The 19,233-nt window shown below is 36.3% G+C and overlaps 2 protein-coding genes across 7 annotated transcripts in view; one reads left to right on the forward strand and one right to left on the reverse strand.

The window, feature by feature from the left end:
- Positions 1 to 19,233, forward strand: part of trpa1b (transient receptor potential cation channel, subfamily A, member 1b) — a 365,395-nt gene that overhangs the window by 8,099 nt on the left and 338,063 nt on the right. The gene's annotated exons all lie outside the window — the stretch shown is intronic.
- The window catches only part of kcnb2b (potassium voltage-gated channel subfamily B member 2b), a 209,710-nt gene continuing 191,471 nt past the window's right edge, over positions 995 to 19,233 (reverse strand). Inside the window, exon 3 of the mRNA XM_690167.8 lies at positions 995 to 6,280. Coding sequence (XP_695259.4) covers positions 4,367 to 6,280 — 1,914 coding nt within the window. The 3' untranslated portion in view covers positions 995 to 4,366. The remainder of the gene's footprint in view (positions 6,281 to 19,233) is intronic.

The following is a 19,233-nucleotide window of genomic DNA, read 5'->3' on the forward strand; positions in this document are numbered from 1 at the left end:
CATATACATACATATATACATATACATATATATATATATATATATATATATATATATATATATATATATATATATATATATATATATATATATATATATATATATATATATATATATATATATATATATATGCACACACACACACACACATATATATATACATATGTGTATGTATATATATATATATATATATATATATATATATATATATATATATATATATATATATATATATATATATATATATATATATATATATATATATATATATATATATATATATGTGTGTGTGTGTATTTATATGTATATGTGTATATATGAGGCATATAAGACGACCATCCTGTGTGAATGCATGAGATGGGCCATTATTCAACAGTCTATCAAAACCGAAACATGCATGTGACGACATTCTTTTCAAAACAACAACAACAAAAGAAACGAGATGATGCTTTCTTTTAATGAAGAAAACGTAGACATCTACCATATTAGAAGATTAGTGTCGTAGAAAACCTGAGAACTTAATATTACGCATATCTATTAATTAAAGACCTGATTTTTTCCCCCTATAAAAGTATAATTTTCTGTACAGTGCTATATGAACAAAACCAACTGATTTGTAGCCTTCTCATAAATGTTTATGAACAGGCACATGTCATTTCAACCACAACATGGCAGGAAATTGTGGCCGTGCAGAATTTTAGATTAGAAAAAATAGAACCACTGTCAGCATTAATTAAAAACAAAACACCCATTATGAGCCCATTACATCATTTCATGGATTTGTTTTTTATCTTTCAAATGAATCTGTTTTTGTAGACATGTATTAAAAAGTCCCCCCTATAGCCCGATTTGTCATAAGAATCTTACAGTGTTTGAAGAGTAAAACTGGAGTGATTCTGACAGCCACACAATAGTTTTTTTTTTTTTTTGTAAAACGTCAAATCTTTTTTGAGTGATAACACTGATATTTCAAATATTAAAGATATATCTTCTGAAAAATACAATTGAAGTCTCTGCCTGTACACTTACAAATCCATTAGACTGTAAATAAAGTGCCACAATTCTTGGCCTGCATAGATTGCAGTATGCTGTATTGCACTTTCCACCATAGCGTAACCATGAGAGCCAGCTGAAGCCTTGAGTTCCTCCTCCTCCTCCTCCTCGTCTTCATTCCACCTATTCAGATTGTGTGATTTCTCCAAACACAATGTACATTTTGAACAATCAGCTAACCGCCATGCCAAAGCAAGAAATATACATAGACTTTCAGCAGTCTTGGAATAAAGGCAACATAAAATGGATATTCTTTCAGGTGACAGAAACAAAAAATGGAGGCCAAATGATAAAACAGCTAGAAACAAAAACAGATATTCTAGAATGCTTCTAAAACCAGACAAATGTTATGTTTCTGTTAAGAAAAGACTCAAAGGTTCAGGTATCTGATGATGCAGGTATGGTGAAATGTAAAGAATAATGAACCAACTCGTGAAGTAGATGAAAACTGTAGTTGCATTTACACTACTGTACTCTTGTCAAAAAAAAAAAAAAAAAAGCTAAACTAAAAAAGGTTTTGTGTGTAAAGATGTTTAATTTGTTCCTTTTTACTGTATATATCATTAGTGAGAGGACTGTTTTTTAACTTTTAAAAGGGAAATGTGAACAACATTTGTAGGTTTTAATGACTAGAACCACTAATTTGATAATTGAATCACTTAGGGTTGGGTGATGTCGAACAATTTGGCATTGTACAATGTCTAACATGATGCATCGCGATGAATAATGGCATCGTCGTCATAGGTGCAGTGAATTAATCATTTATGAATAATTAATTGATTCATAACAAATTATTTGTAGCCTACCATTTCAACTACCTGACCTGCATGATCTTTGTTTTACCCATAACCAAATCATAAATAAATAAAGTTACACACAAATCACCACCTGTCAATCACTTTTTCCGTGGGACTCTGGCATGAAAATGTGATCTGTGTCGGGTTTTTGCTAAAATTTTTAAGTACAAGCATGAAAGCGAAAGATTGAAGCAGTGTACTGATGCTGTGATACGTTACCTGATAGATTTAAAAGACCAAAGAGTCGTAAGATAGAGACAAGATTAATTAAATATCACGTTTAACAACTAGAGTGAGACGCGATCCATCAGTACATCCTTGATAAACTGTCCAGCTTGCACTGCTCTTTGGGGTTTTGAGCTCAAAGCACCCGCTGACTGCTTGGAGCTCAGACGAGCCTGTGACAGTAGTTTCCATCCACCTATTTTTAGCGCATAAAAATTATTTGTAGCGCATTTATATGCGCATAAAACCGATTGGAAATGCCAAGATATGCATACATTTTGAAAATGCACATAAAAAAACAGAATAAACTACGATGGAAACACTTTTACCGAACAAATTCAAGTATGCACACTGAAAAAAGTGTTGCATGCAGAACTGTTGCAAACAATTTGTTTGTGTTGAATTTAAACAAACAAATTAAGTTTAGTAATGTTCAACTTAATTTGTTTGTTTAAATTCAGCCGAAATAAATTGTTTACCACCTCTTAACATAAAGAAATTGAGTAAATCCAAGGAATCATCTTTGAATAATTTTTTTCAGTGCACATTACAAAAAGGCCATGAGATTTTGTTATAAGAGATCCTGTGATGATAAAAATGTGTGCGAATGGACAAACCAATTGGCTGAGCACATTGTAAAACATCTGAAATGTTTTGTTCATTCTAAAATGCCTTAACCATTTAAGTATTAGTGTTATTATTTTATTAATGACCTCCAGAATTAAGAGTGTCTGTGCTCTGCGTATCACGCCTTCAAACACCACCACAAATTCAATGCGTGTCAGGATTGCCTTCTGAGGCGCAAGTCATTTATTAAATGATGAATAGATTCACGCAGCTTCTCTTTTCGCAGCAAATTATGTTTTTCAGGAAGTGACAATTTTGTTTGCTTTGACTAGTAGGATGTAAACGCTGCTTTATTCACAAACCTTTTATGCGACAAATCCAGTTTTGCACTTATTAATTTGCAGTTTTGGATGGAAACATAGCTAGTGTGTGTCTGTGTGTGTGTGTATTTATGGTCACATGATGTGTGTTTTCAGTGGTATAGTGTGGACGGAGGGCTGTTCAGAAATGCTAGATTAAATGCCAGTGTGGATGTGGATTGTTTTAATTCCAAAGTGTCATTTAAAAACTAAGACGTATTAGTATAAACAGGGCGAAGTGTGTCTTTTTACGTGAGCGAGTTTGCGACGGGGAGAAGGATCACGATGCCAGCTTAGCATCGTAATGTCTATCGTTATCGTTGATGGATGATGGCATCGTCTATCGACCCAACCCTAGAATTACTTTAACACCATATATAGTCTGAATTCTTATAATTTGACTTTTTGCTGTGCTATTGTATATTTGAGTATGTAAATATAAATTAAGACATACATACTGTAACTGTGGTATCAATTTGTTTGTAAATGAACTTAAATGCAGGTAATACATTTTTTTTTTACTTCTAAGTTTATCTAGGCATCGATATTACGATACATAATAGTCAATATATAAATTGCATTTACAGCTACTGTATGCTTTCTCATAGCTATTCTCATTTGGCAACTAAAGGTGTCTGCAATTCTGAAATCCCAAAAAGGTGGTGCAATCAATCTGGTCATTAAATAAATGTTTTGATGCTGTTAATTGAAGTGCCAAACCAAAAATGTAGAAAAGAAATAAAACAAAACCCCCAAATAAATATGTGACATTATAGACCGTTTCTAAATCTTAACACAAAACACATCTGCATTAAGTACACATTGCATTTCTACAGAAAGTCATGATATGTTTCAATACGTCGCTACTTTGCAGCTCACTTTCACAGTCTTTGATGAAAATTCCCACTTTAGAACGGAAAAGAAAAGGCAAACAGAAACCCTTTTGACATCTACTATGCCCTCTGTGGCTATGTGCATTGTCATTGCTGTAGTCTTTATATTTACCGTGGAGTGCTCTCAGCAAACTAAGCACCGTAAAACAGCTTTGTTAATATGCATGCTCCTGTAAATCTGTCCCTCTACGGTTCTGACTGTCTCTATAAAATCATAAAACAAGTGAAAAGGTAAAATATACAGGTAGGTCAACAATGTCCTCATTGTTGAGTAGATACATTCTAACAAGCTTCTCGTTTGCACCCGCATCCTCTAGGTCTCGTCTGCAAGAACTGCAGTCTCATTTGCGCTTATTGATAATGACACAATTACAAGGGACTCTTCATGCCATGCAAAAATATCTTTCAGACCACATCTGCATGCCCTTTTCTCCTCCAATGCACTTCATTCTGTTCGATCGTCAGGCCGCAGTCACATACTGGTTTTGCAAGATGGCGAGTGATTACCATCCCCTGGCATTAGATGGATCTCCGGTGTAAACGTGTGGTTCTCTACCTTGTGTTGACTTTGGTTAGAGTCTGGCTTTTCCTCGCTGTTACCACCGATTATATTCTGCGAGCAGTTCTGTGCTGCTAGTTTGGGCGAGGAGATGGCTGCGGAAGCTACTTCCATTTGGTTTTGTTCATCGAGATACTCCTGTTCCTCAAGATTCCCCAAAAGCAGCACTGTCTCCCCAGGATGGCATCTGCCCGGTAGCTTCTTCGGAGATAGAACCAAGCCTTCCATTGAGTTACCACCCACCGTCTCTGAATCTGAGCAGAGAGGAGAGCACTCTCCCTCTGGGGAGTCATCTTCCAGTAGACTGTTGTTGATGTCTTGTGGAGATGAAGTGTTTGGTGGTGTCAGAGGAGCATCCTCTGGCGTTTCTATGAAGTTGACTTTGAGGCCTTTAGCTTTGATTGGATTTGTGCCACGAATGGAGCTTCTGATGTTCTCCACAAACTCATTGAGGTCATCAGTGTCTCGATTGACAATGCCAGAGTTTTCCTCAGGACTTAAGTCTGAGGGTGTCAGCTGACCAAGGTGAAGCTGCGGAGAAACCTTTGGTAGCCTTTGCTGAAACTGCTCTGCTGTATGAGAAGGGGTGGTTGCTTTCTCACCCTGTCCAAATTCAGCAGTGCAGCTTGCAAAGCTATCAACACTTGATATGCTTCTGACATCCGTGATGGTTCTTTCCTTGGGTTGCTGTTTGACGGCTGTCGGGACTTCCTTCATCTCCAACTCTACCTCATGTTTGGACACCACCGCAGGTTGTGTGCTGTTGCTTGTGCTGAGATCTGAGAAGGACTGTGTCTTTGTCATCTGGTTGTACATTTCCTCCAGATTCTGAGCATTGAGATGCTGTGGACTCGGCATGTGGACATATTCCTGAGACCCGCTGTTGGGAAACTTTTTGTCAAAGGATCTGAGGCTGGTGTCTGAGGATGTGCGCTGTGGAATTCCCCACCGACTCGGAGAAAGGTGGTTGTCTGTTAGACGTTTGTCATCACTTTTTTCTACAGTGACGTCCATTAGCTCCATACTTCGTGCAAAGGCATCTTTCAGGTTCATTGAGACGATGCTGCCATTTCTCTTTGCTCGTTCTAAGGCCTCTCTCCTCTTGATGGCTTTCTCCTGTCGTTTCTGCTCCTTGTAGAATTCGGAGAAGTTATTCACAATAATAGGGATGGGTAAGGCAATAACCAGCACTCCAGCAATGCAGCAAAGTCCACCGACTATTTTACCAAGCAGAGTCTGAGGGTATATATCTCCATAGCCTACTGTCGTCATGGTGATAGTAGCCCACCAAAATGAAGCTGGGATGCTTGTAAATTTGGTTGCATCCTCATCCTTTTCTGCAAAGAAGACCAAACTTGAGAATATCATAATTCCCATGGCTAAGAACAATATGAGTAAGCCCAGCTCATTATAGCTGCGTCTGAGGGTGAATCCTAGAGACTGTAGTCCTGTTGAATGTCTTGCCAACTTCAGAATCCTCAGTATTCTCATGATGCGGAATATCTGCACCACCCGCCTCACGTTTTGGAACTGCAGCACACTTTTGTTTGACTCAGTGAGAAAAATTGTGACATAGTAGGGTAGTATAGCTAACAAGTCAATGACATTTAGTGGCCCTTTGAAGAATTTCCACTTATTTGGTGAGGACAGGAAGCGCAGGAGATACTCCATTGTAAACCATGCGATACACACGGCTTCAACGTGAGCGAGTTGAGGATTGTCATTGGCTTGACCGAATTCATCTGTCACTTGGAGTTCGGGCAACGTGTTCAGGGACAGTGCAACTGTTGAAAGAACGATGAACAGAATGGATATGATGGCCAGTATCTGCAAGAGAGAGAGAAAAAAAGCAGTTTGAGTCATACAAGAAATTGTGTTCTAACATTCTTGGAAGTAAAATACATTATACACTATACAAAGAAATCCATCTGTTTCACTCCCCTGAGACCTTGGTTTGTCTTCAGAACATAAATTAAGATGTTTTAGATAAAATCTAAGAGCTCTCTCAACCTACATCAGTGGTCTCAAACTCAACTCCTGGAGGGCCACAACTCTACATAGTTTAGCTCTAACCACCTCCAACTCACACATGCTTAATAGTTTCTAGGGCTGTTTTTTAATTTCACATCGCTCTTGCCAGGTGTCCTCGGACGAACAAACTCTGGAGATCACGAGAACAGAGAGCGCTCCCTGTGAGAAATGGGATGCTGCGTTCTTCCTGGTGGTCACGTGATCTTCACGTGTTTTAAATGAAAAAATGATTTAAACATTACAGCATTCATACAACGATTTATTGTTTTTTCTCTTTTCAAAATATATACTATGCATAAAAACATACATTTTTATACAAATATACATTGCACAATATATGTAAAACATATTAGAATTTCAGCAAATAAACACTCTTAATGTGTTTATTCCTTTATTAAGATGTCCATGGTAATGTTAATATTCACCGTTTCATTTAGAAAAACACCTGAGGCAATAAATTTATATTTCTGAACTTTAATAATAAATCTAAATAAAACGTTGCGCTTCCCACCTCCAGTCACAATGACTTCTGGGACTTCTAGCGTGAGTTCGGTGCTCAAGTCTGCATCGGTGCATCGTTGATATCAAGAACACATCCGGGATGTTTCACGCGTCCTCTTTTTTTTGCGGTCTTGAGTATTGGAATTTAACTTTGGCAGCTGATAATGAAGTTAAACGAGAACACGAGGACGCAAGACCGCTGAGGAACACATATTGAGAAACAGCCTAGTAGTCTTGAACACCTTGATTATTTGAACCAGCTGTGTTTGATTAGGGTTGGAGCAAAACTGTGCAGTGCTGCGGCTCTCCAGGTATGGTCATGAGACATTCAAAGTCCAGATAAGTAACCAAAAACATTGTCAAAATATTCCACATCATGTTAAAGGTTTAACTGCAAGACAAAGCTCCAAATAACACTCTTATGTGCCAAAAGAAACAATATTACAGTTCACCTGTACATTCTTACCTACATATTGCCATTACAGTCAGCAGCACAACATGCAAGCATTGCATTACCTGTCGAATACAAAGTTGATTTTACAGTTTTTTTTTTGTACTTGATTGAACCACTGCAGTCACAAGGAATGTTTTGACAATATTTTTCATTCTTTTTCTGGGCTTTTACCTTCTCTGAACCTCTGCTCTCTATTGACACTCTTGAATTTTACCTAAAATAGCCTAATCTGTGTTCTAAAGCTGAACAAAGATGATCTCGGGGGACTGGAATGACATGAGGGTGAGTAATTATTAATTGGCTGAACTCTCCTTTTACGATTCATTATTAGAGAAGCAAAAGCAAAAACAAATCCTTTTTTTAGTGGACAATTAAATTAAATGTTTATACTATTTATTTTCCACTCTAATTGATTCTATGTTATTATTTAAGGGTCCATTTGTTTTTAAATTCAATATTGTTGGACTCAAGAATCCAATTAATGTTTAAAACTTGCATTCTTTAAGTGTCAAGCATTAAGATCAATTGCCCCCGTCCTAGAGCAGCTCTGAAAAAAGTCATTTGTTTACATAAAATTGCCATAAATCAATTTTTTTAACAACAAGAGGAGACAGATTCTGTTTGTGTTGTGTTTGTTTGCTGTAGATAGTACAGTGCACTATAAAACTAAGGCCATAAATAATACCAGAGAAAAAATAGCATCCTATTTTCCTTGATTACCTGTGCTGAAGGGGACCTCAATGAATGAGCGAGCATATGATGTGAATATCAAACATGAGCATGAATGAAGTGACACAGCTTTCTGCCTGTAAATGAATGAGTGGGAGGATCAAGCGTAAGAAAACCTTCAGGTCTCTATTGACCAACTGCAAGTTGAGCTTTTCCAATCCCTTCTTCCACAACTGCTCCCACTGCTGGGAGCAGTTCATTCAACATGGACCATTGGTCACTTCCTCAAGCTTTTTAATCATGGGCTAAATTTTAGTCTTTAGAAAAAATATTCCTAAGGATTGCTTTTATGAAGGTAGTCCAGCAAATTCTTTGTTCTCTCAATGATTGCTTTTTTTTCACTTGCTGGCAATCCAGTGAAAGAGGGATTTGGTAATGCATAATTCGTCACATGGACACGCCACCTGACATACTGTTCTTTATCTCCTACTCCTTTGTAATCTCTCGTTTCTTCAGATGTTTTACAAGACGATATACAAACAGAACAGAACAAGAAGGAATTTCAAATTATGCCATATGTTAAACATCTCTAGATTTTGTAATAGTTATCTGTAGTTTCTTTTTGATTAATATTAAACGGTAAATAAATCAGTGTTTCATTAATCCTATTGATTTCCTTTACAAATATTCTGGCTTATGTAAACCCATGCTAACACTCAATTTCCCTGGGGTGTACTCTGTCTTTGTTATATAAGACAGTGCATATTCAGCAATGAAACTGCCATAGATGGATTTTTGCACAATTACTTTCTTGTTTGTTATTTTAGAAAAATAAAAACAACAACACTTGTTTACAAAAATTAAAATAAAATTTTGTAAACACGAAATGGTCATAATATATTGATCAGAATGGTCCGACATATCAAAATATAATATAAAAAGATATATATTTTGTAATAAATTTAATAAGTAATATTTGCTGTGGTTGCTAGTTTTGTCTAAAAATAAAATCAGATGAATTTCAAGTTAATCTCTGGGGATCAAAATAGCAGCGAATGAAAGGTGACTATTTTTCTGATGGCAGTGGAGAGAAGGTCTCCAGGAATATTACAGCTAATGAATTAAATCTTCCATGGCAGACCTGGTGCCTTTTTATAAATGAGAGCTGAATTGATATTTATTAGGAGAGAGTCTCTCAATCATCTCTAGTGCAGTTCAGGTGATTCTGAAAGGTTCATAACTTTCCTCGACCTTGGTGTGTCAGAGGGGTGAGTACCCTTATTCCATGATAGAATTCAATCAGGATTACACAAAAAATTGACTTAATGTCTCCCAGAGGAATTGCTTTGTCAGCAATTACAGTCTTACTCTCTGTTCAAACCTACAATATATAGGTTTTTACAAATTTGCATAATGCAAACCTATGGTCTTTATTGACTGTCCACTAACAAAGCTTGTTTTAACCCTCAATTCCATGAGAGCTAAAAATGGAAACACGAGGAAAAACCAATGGAATGATACCTATTGTATCATTAGGGTGTATTCACTCCAGGAAAGCTCACTAATTCACCTGCTTTGGTCTGGAACATTAAATTTTAAGTTAAGTTTTACACTGCATGCTCTTTTTGCAAGCGAAACAGAATTTGTTAGCAAAACTATTATTAGATATAACTTCTCAATCAGGGAAAAGTGTGCCATGTTTTTATACCCTATTTCCGTCCTTGCTGAACATAACAGATTTCGAAAAGCAAAATGAAACCTAAAAAAAAAAACAGTGCACATATTATAGCAATTGTGAGACTTTTTTTGGGTGTTACCAAACTGTGAGATCTACATTTCAAAGTTTCCATTTGAAGCAATGGATTGAACCTTGACTAATTATCCAATGGCTAGTAAATTGTTGTGCATACAGCACTTTCCCATAAGGCAACTCCATTTGCAGAAGCCAGTTAACTCAAAAAGTGCACGGCTTTCAGTAAATCGATTGAATTGAGGCCGAATCATGTTCACGTCTTAAACGAACTGTACCAGAGTTCACTCTGAGACTGAACGAAGACCACCTCTTTAGCTGGGTTTCAGTACAGTTGTTTGGGGAACACCAGTGTGATTTGCCATATTCACAGCTGTTCATAAGATTCGCACCAACGGGAGAAATTACAAGCCCAGGTTTATTCTTTTTTTGTTCTTGGTTTGAGGGCAAAAAGAAGTTAGAAAAAAGCTGAGTGACTGTATACTGTTTCCAAACACTGCTGTAGGCAGTGCTGTAAAAGTATCACGCTGCTCACAGTTACCCCTAAACACAATGATGGCGGCTGAGAAAGAGGATTAGTTTCATAAACATCTCGAAAAAAGCCTTTTCCATCCTGTCACACATCAGTCGAGAAAGCACCACTCTGGCTTGCCACCTCTGTACATTGTTTGTTTCTATTTGATGCAGACAGCGACAAAATTGCATTTCTCATCTGGTTTGTGACTCTTTAAAATCACTCTGTTGGTAATCATACGGGTGTGTAAAGGTGTGCATTCATGTCGCTAACATAGTGTTTGGGCTTTAGATGTTGCTCCAGTCTGACGTCTGTGGATATGAGATACAAATCAAGTGCACACAAAGAAGGCGGAGTTATAGGAGACATCCAGGATTGTATAATCATCACAGAGCAATAGTAGCTCAAAGGGGCTTTTGAGCCCAAGCAAATTCTCCCAAAAAGTTTGCTTTGGTGAGCTGTTTCAAACTGCTGAAATGAACTCAAACCTGGATGTTGTTCAAAATAACATTATTTCAGTTCAGTCTTCTATATTTCGTTTATCAGGGCCTTAACTTGAGGTCAGTTCAATCAAAACAAACCAATCAAACCAAACAATATACACCCTTAAAAAGCTTTCGAAATTGTATTTGATATATATAAAGATCTCATTTCTGACACACCCTGTAAGCAGTAGACCAATCAAAAAAATCTAATGGAAAACTCTAATGGAAAACTCAAATGGTGGATGACTGCTTATCACTCAGTGCTGTAAATGACAATAAGGGGGAGATTGTCACTAATAGGCAAGACTTTCCCTATCCGATGGCATTTAGAAAGGGAAAACGTCAATCAAAGTGTTTCTGAAGTGTGATTATAAAAATAGAATTAATATTTTTTACTATTATATGTTGGCTAAATTTGCATGTTGTCAAACAGCAATGTTTAAACCCCTTATAAAAGTGTTTTTTTTTGCATATAGGTCCCCTTTAAAGTGTCTATCTTATGGTGTCATTCAATTTATGCTATTTTTAAAAATGCATAATCCAAACGGGTAAATTTTTCTTGTAATATCCAAACAGGCACATGACGTCAGATTAATACTGCAAGTTGTAGGGACTTTGCATTTTGTTTGGAAATGAAAATCAGATTGACGTCAGAACCTAAAGTCAGGCCAATGTCAATGTCCAACATCTAACCTAAAATCAACCAAATACCAATGTCTAATGATGTTACAGCTTGTCGTTGTGTGACATTACAGCTTGACTATGACATCAATCAAACGTTGGATTTTGGTTGCCATACTTGACAAATAAATGCCAGTATTTGACGTCAATATGACATTGGTTTAAGATGTTGACTCAACATTGGATTTTGGTTACTTTCCAACACAACCTAACATCAAGCAAATATCAACATCAGACTGGGCCATCTGACTATAGAGACCAGATGCAAGAAAAGAAGCAACATTAAAATATGAATTTTACATTTTAACAAATTTTCACAATATTAATATTTGTAATTGTATTTTATTAATTGTATACTATTTTTAACATTTGAACAGTATTGTATAACATGTCAATAATATGCTTTGTTCCAACAAAAGAGGCCTTTCTTTTTAGTCCCCTTTTGTGTTGATTCCGACTTTGTTGTTCAAGCACCATTAATGCTAATTATACTGCATGTCTACAATGGTGACTAAAGTGACTGTGATATCATAAAGGGAGCCGCTTAAGTGCTCGCTCATATAAAATTTCTGAATCTGTCCACTATTACAAGTCAATTGCATACATGGTTGAACCACAATATATGTCATGCTCAAGACCAAAGGACTGGTCATGAAATGAGCTAATGCGTTTTATCTCAGTCCAGAGAGCTCCCGCTGTTCTACATTTTGTAAAGCAAGAGCGCTTGTGGTTCAGGAAGTATTATAATGAGCACTCGGTGGAAACCTATTAGCAGCACGTCCCATCAGTCAAGCATGGATTTTCTAAAGAAGTGTGAAGTCATAGTGTATTGAGGACACCGAGTGCCATCTCACTTCTACTTCCATCTCTACCATTTCTACATCTCACTTGTACAACTTCAATCCCGTTTTAGAATAGAGCGTAGTGGTGTGTCCTTTATCTGTACTTCATGAACTTGTCTGTTTTGTGGAATTCATTTATCTACTAAAGTCATAAATAATATTCATGGCTATCTATCAATCAGTCGCATGCCTGCACCTCCCAAAAAGAGCCGCAATGGAAATCAAACAGGCAATACTACAGAAAGTGGGGTCAAATGAACCCAGAACACACAAGTGTGTGGCCTGCATTATCTTAACTGATGTGGGAGTTCTTAAAGAGATAAATTACGATGCAATTCCGTGCCTGTTTCAAGGCTTCATTGGGATTATTCCCATTGGATAATTGGATAAATTCCCAAGGACCCCCTGGCCCCTGCATTATGACCCTGGAACAGCCTGCAAGGTCGATCCCATTAACATCATTGCCTATGAGGAGACGCATTGCCTGTAGTAGTTTTTTCTATTACGAAACCTCATCCAGCAGCTTCCAATAAATCTATAAAATGTGTTACATGAGCTCTGGGATTAAATGTTTTGTTTTGCAGCACAAAGACAAAAACAATGTCATCAACAAACTTCACTCACAATCCTTTGCCTTGGTCCCTGATTTATCAGGGGTCGCCACAGTGGAGTGAACTGCCTGTTAATCTGACCTATTTTTTATGTGGTAGATGCCCTTCTAGCCACAGCCCAGCAGTGGTAAACACCCATACAATCTCTTATTCACATATTCATTAAACACGGCCAATTTTGTTTACCCAATTCACATATACTGCATGTCTTTGGACGGTGGGGGAAACCAGAGCACCTAGAACACGGGGCTGGTACAAGTGCCTTCTTGCTGTGAGGCGACAGTTCTAAAAACTGAGCCACCGCGCTGCCCCATAAACAAACATACTAAAGAAAATTTTCAAAGTTTTCTGTAGTCAACAAATATATGCACATTTACAGTATACTACAAACAAATAAGTCATTGGTTTAGCTTGATTTAATTATGACATACTTTTCCACTCATTAGAATCACTTTATTTCAACTGACTTTAGGCAAATCAAACTTGGGTAAAATTAATTTTGATCCAGTGATGTCAAGTCATTTTCATTCACACTACTTTGTTTATTAAACCTGTCTGGAACACAGTTTACTCTTAAAGAGCCGATGAACCTTAATCACTCATTTTGGAAAACCAGAATTGTCTGTTAATTATTGCATCTCAAACTTACCAACTACTTTAAAAAAGCTTTTTGTTGACTGAGACTGTTCTCAGAATCACTCACTGAAGCAAAAAACATCAGTGTTGTTAATAAAGCTAACACTCAAAGTATGTCTGCTACTCTTTTGAAAGGCAGTGACCCTAAACTTAATCAGTAACCTCATCTTAATTGAAACTCGTCTAAACCATTAAATTAAGTGAACTGAGCTCCAACACATTTTTATTTTAACTTAATGCACCTAGATTACTTTTACTGTTAACATTATTCCCTCGCAAACATGCTGGGAACGACACATCTACTAAGTAGGTAGTTACAATAACACAATTTCAATGAAGAAATAAAAATTTTGTATTATATTGTTATATTTTAGATTAGATAAAATTAAAATGTCTTTTCTTAAAAAAATACTTAACTTTAGTGTGAAAAGTATTAGTCCATAAAATTGAATGCAAAATTAAATAAAATATTTAAATGTGTTTCATTTTAATTTCATTCATTCATTCATTCATTCATTCATTCATTCATTCATTCATTCATTCATTCATTCATTCATTCATTCATTCATTCATTTTCTTTTTGGCTTAGTCCCTTCACTTTAAATTTAATTAAATTTAAATTAAAAGGATTGTTCGCTAAAAATGTAATTTTAAAAAAGAAAACCACCCATGTCCACTCTGACGTTTCACCTAGCGTTCCTGAAAAGTTCTCTTTTCACACTACACTGCTGAAAATGCACATCATGTGACCACACACACACACACACACTCTGCATTGTATGTACGCGTCTGAACTCCAGGCAGGTGGCGGGTGCTTTGAGCCCACCTCTCCAGATGAGAGCAGTGCACGTTAGACATGTCATCAAGGATCTTCCTCTGAGTTTCATCCCACTATATTTGTTAAACTTGATATTTAATTAATCTTGTCTATCTAATGACTCTTTGGTCTGAATTTATTACTTGTTCTCAGGTAACGCAAAGATAAGTTCATATATTAATGTAACAACGTACACTGATTCTGCATATTTGACTGATTGCTTGCCTTTATTTTCTATAATGCATAAACTTTGTACGTTGCACTTTTGTAATGGCCATTATTGATTATTAAAACTGATATTTAGCAAAAGAGACAGGGTATTTTTTGTATTTTCAAGGAAAATGAATGAAGGCAGTTATGTTATAGGCTCCACTTTGATATAAATATGAAGATGACGGTCATATAATGTATAGCTACAAAACGTAGCAACTTTTTTGGTGTCTGCTAAGTTGTTAATATCAAAATGAAAACAGGCAGTTCCTTGTATCATGTCTTATTTTAATTTTAAGATAGTTAAACGACATAGCCAGGAAAGGTTTACCCGATGTGTCCTCATAAGTTTGTTTTCCATATCAAACTTCCGAAGTCTGAACTAGCCACAGTTTATGCAAGACTGAACTTTTTGCACTTAATATTGAGGAAAAAGCCCCAAATGAGATCGAATGCAGTCGAATGTCTGCATCCACACCTCCGTTTTCAGATGTCTCTGTTTTCCCCCATCCACCCTGACACGGTGGATTTTTAACACCATTGTGGTCTCTTCAGTGTTTCAAAAAACGCTCAGGGGGGTGATCAATATTTGTTTTTGTATAATTGGCCTTCTGTGATTGGACTGTTCTCATTCCACTCGTCAGTTGACTGCAGCTCGTTAGTTGACTGAAAGGTATCAATAAATGTGAAAGCAAGCACAATTTTTTCACTTTTATCTTTACAAAGATACTCATTCACAAGGCGTTTGAATCTAGAATCAAGGAGCTTAGACTGAGATGACTAATTTTAACCAGAAGGTCATTGAGAAATGTGCAAGCCAGAAAGAAAGGAGAGCAAAATTAGTTTTCAAGTAGTGCTACTGGCCAGTGATTAGGCCAAATTTTTGTTTGTGTGTATGTGTGTGTTTGCATGTGCGCGTGATTAATGATTTCGTTATTGCTTCATTACTAATAATACAAAATTTTCACTAATAATTACTAAATAAATAAGACAGTCATTGCATGCTTTAGCAGTCATATATTACCTGCTAAATAAATCACTTAATATATGGCTTTTCTGGCCCATTTTCGGTATGATTTTATGACTGTTTCCACTGTCAAAAGGTACCAAAAAAAGGAAACTGTAGCATACAATTTTTTGGGTACCCTTTCCAAAGGGTATTTTGCACAACAAAAAGCTACCAAAAAGTGGAGCAAGGCATGCAGCTGAATGCAATTGATTTACAGAGATACGTCACTAGCTCGTGCATAAGCCAGGAGAATAAAAACAAAGGAGGCGCCATTTTTAAATACACAGCCGAGACATTACACCATAATGCTATATACATATAATAACGAGCCATAGTTGACTTGAGCTTAAACAAACTTTATCGTTGTCTTGATTAACCAATACAAAGCCAAGAAGAAGAGTACAGTTTATCCTGTGCTATAGTTGTTTACAAGGCTGTCTAAAGCTCGAGCGGTTTCGCTTTCTCGCATGTGCTCGCCGCACGTCTACATTTGAAACAACGAACCTTTTGAGCTGATGAAAATAAACTGCGTGTGAATATTGAAGTGCTTCTGACATCCCATCTTTTCAGTAACAGACAAACATGAGAGTGACACGCAAAAAAACAAAGGAACAAATGATTGTTTCAGCAACCTGCCAAAAACTGCCATGTTTAACTATTATTATCACCTTTTGGACTCTTATGAACTTGACAGAATTAATTTCTAAGAAGAGGTTACATGTGCTGGTGAAGAATAAAGATACAGATGAAAGGTTTGCACGGACTGTGTGCTGTATGTTGCATGTTGTTTTTGAAACTAAATAAGGACTAAATGTATGTTGTGTGTAGTTTTTCCTGTAGTTGGTTACATACAGGAGACTGTAAGGGTCTGTTTGTGTTCATATACAGTTGACGTCAGAATTATTAGCCCCCCTGAATTATTAGCCGCCCATTATTTTTTCCCCCCAATTTCTGTTTAATGTAAAGAAGATTTTGTCAACACATTTCTAAACATAATAGTTTTAATAACTCATTTCTAATAACTAATTTATTTTATCTTTGCCATGATGACAGTAAATAATATTTTACTAGATATTTTTCAAGACACTTTTATACAGCTTAAAGTTACATTTAAAGGCTTAACTAGGTTAATTAGGTTAACAAGGCAGGTTAGGGTAATTAGGGAAGTGATTGTATAACGATGGTTTGTTCTCTAGACTATCGATAAAAAAAAAAAATAGCTTAAAGGGGCTAATACTTTTGACCTTAAAATGTTTTTAAAAAAATTCTAACTGATTTTATTCTAGCTGAAATAAAACAAATAAGACTTTCTTCAGAAGAAAAAAATATTATCAGACATATTGTGAAAATTTTCTTGCTCAGTTAAACATAATTTGGGAAATATTTAAAAAAAATTCAAAGAGGGCCTAATAATTCAGACTTTAACTGTATGTTGCATTTATTTATTTCTTTTATATAATTGCAGACCGTTTGTACCTTTTTGGCAGTGGAAATGCAAGCCTGATAAAGGTGACCAGTACCATACTTGACTGTTCCACTCAGTGGAAAAAGGCCATTACACTCCTGCATTTTTCCAGTTGTTTGCACCAATTTTTTTTTTGGACCAACTGCTACTGATTTTATGATTTATTCTGAGTAAAATCTAATTATAATTAATTAGCCAATAAAAGTTATTTTAAATAATTTAATTACACTTTTAGCCTGAGCAAAATCAAATTTTAGAAGACAAAAGTAACATATTTTGCTCAAAATTAATTCAGACATTTAGACTCGAAATTTACTTATTTAAAATGGACTTCCAGTCAGAATAATACTTATTAGGTTTGCAGACACTTCTGATTGAAATCCCTGAAATATTCACGAAGAGTTTTCCAAGACCAGATCAAATAATCAAAGAGCCATGTAAGTACAGCCAAGCTGGCTGATGTTTCTCAGACTGGTTTGTGTCATTTGAATGTGAGCGAGGAGAGCAAATAAATAAAAGAATTCCACTTCAACCACTGCTTATGAAGACATAAGTCTCACTGACTGCTCAGACAAGCTTAAGAGGCTTTGGTCTTGTCTCATCCAGCCAATTCAAGAAAGTTGAGCAAGCAGCTTTGAACCTCCTATCTTTCTCACAACCCAAGTTCAGTGTGGATCTAAATCCACCCAAATGCACTGAAGCATTCAACATCTACTTGCTTTATGGACCCAATGCTTTAGTCACCCATCACCTCTTTCAAACCAGACTTATGAACTTCTAATGTTTATGTTCTTCCAATGGGAATCTAACATCCAATCAGCAGCCAGTCACCAGGGACAGTCATGTAATTTCCCATCTTGACCTGGTGTGCTGCGTACAAGTAAAATGACCCAGACCAAACCAGTCTTTCTGTCAACCTAGAGAGCGTATTGATTGAGTACACATCACATTATGGACACTGAAAGAGCAAGCGCTGCCAAGCCATATCGATCGGCCACTTTGTACATTATTGTGCCTGATGCACCTTGGAGAGTGGGACATTTTGCTGTCCAGCGTCATCAATACACGCTACACTGATTGGCTTACTTCTTAAGTTCGGATTCATTCCGGTAATTATGACTGGGAAAATGCTGAAGGATCATTCATTGAATATTGCTATTGACGGAGTCAGATGATCTATTAAAAAGCAATAGGAATGTACGATAGCTGTTCCAGCAGGGAGGAGAAAAGAAAGATGCTGTCGTTGTGGAGTATGGCATTGTAAAGATTTAAATGAATTGATGAGATTAAAGGCCAGCATATTATAATATTGTTCTGTGCTAGTTATAAAATGGTAATGTAAACCTAAAAAAACATTTTCTTCTGCTTCAAACTACCCATTTCTGGGTGTCCCTACAAGGTATTACAATTTGATAAATCAATCATGAGAAAATTAAGGCCCTTAAAAGGTTTTAAAAAGTCTTAATCCTTTTTATGATGTCTTAAATTTTGTTCAAGCGTTGTTCAAAGTGTTTGACTCCAAAAAAGCATAAATATATTTATTTTTCTCGATTGGTTCGGGCCGGGTGCGTCAGGCCAGGCTCCTCTGTCCAGGTGATGTCAAGTCCCTAATCTATACCACATGCAAATTTTCTGTGAACTTCATATTTCTATCAAAAACATATATTTTTGTGAGAAATACAATATATTTACATGCAAATAAAGCTTTTTTTGTGGGGAAATGTAAACCATGTTTAAGGGAGCAAAAGGATTCTGTGAGAGACTGCAAAGATTCTCATGGGACACAACAGTTCTGTGGGTAAATGCAAAGATTTTTGGTGGAGCATGAGTGAAAAAAAGCAGTTTAATAAGTTCTACAATTAAACTCTGATTCACTCGGAACTCAGAAGTTATGCAAGTGAATACAAGAGTTCTTGGAGGATTGCAAAAATTACGAGAGGAAATATTAGAAATATTATCAGGGAAAAAAAGGTTTACGATTGAACGCATGCATTTTCAAGCAATGCAAGTTCTGTGCATATTTATTTCCTATTTATCACACCAGTCCTGGCATCAGCTTCAAACCTTTAAGTCAACGTGCGACTGTCCAGGAATGTGAATGAGAG

Source organism: Danio rerio, chromosome 24 (genome assembly GCF_049306965.1).
Source record: "Danio rerio strain Tuebingen ecotype United States chromosome 24, GRCz12tu, whole genome shotgun sequence".
NCBI lineage: Eukaryota > Metazoa > Chordata > Actinopteri > Cypriniformes > Danionidae > Danio > Danio rerio.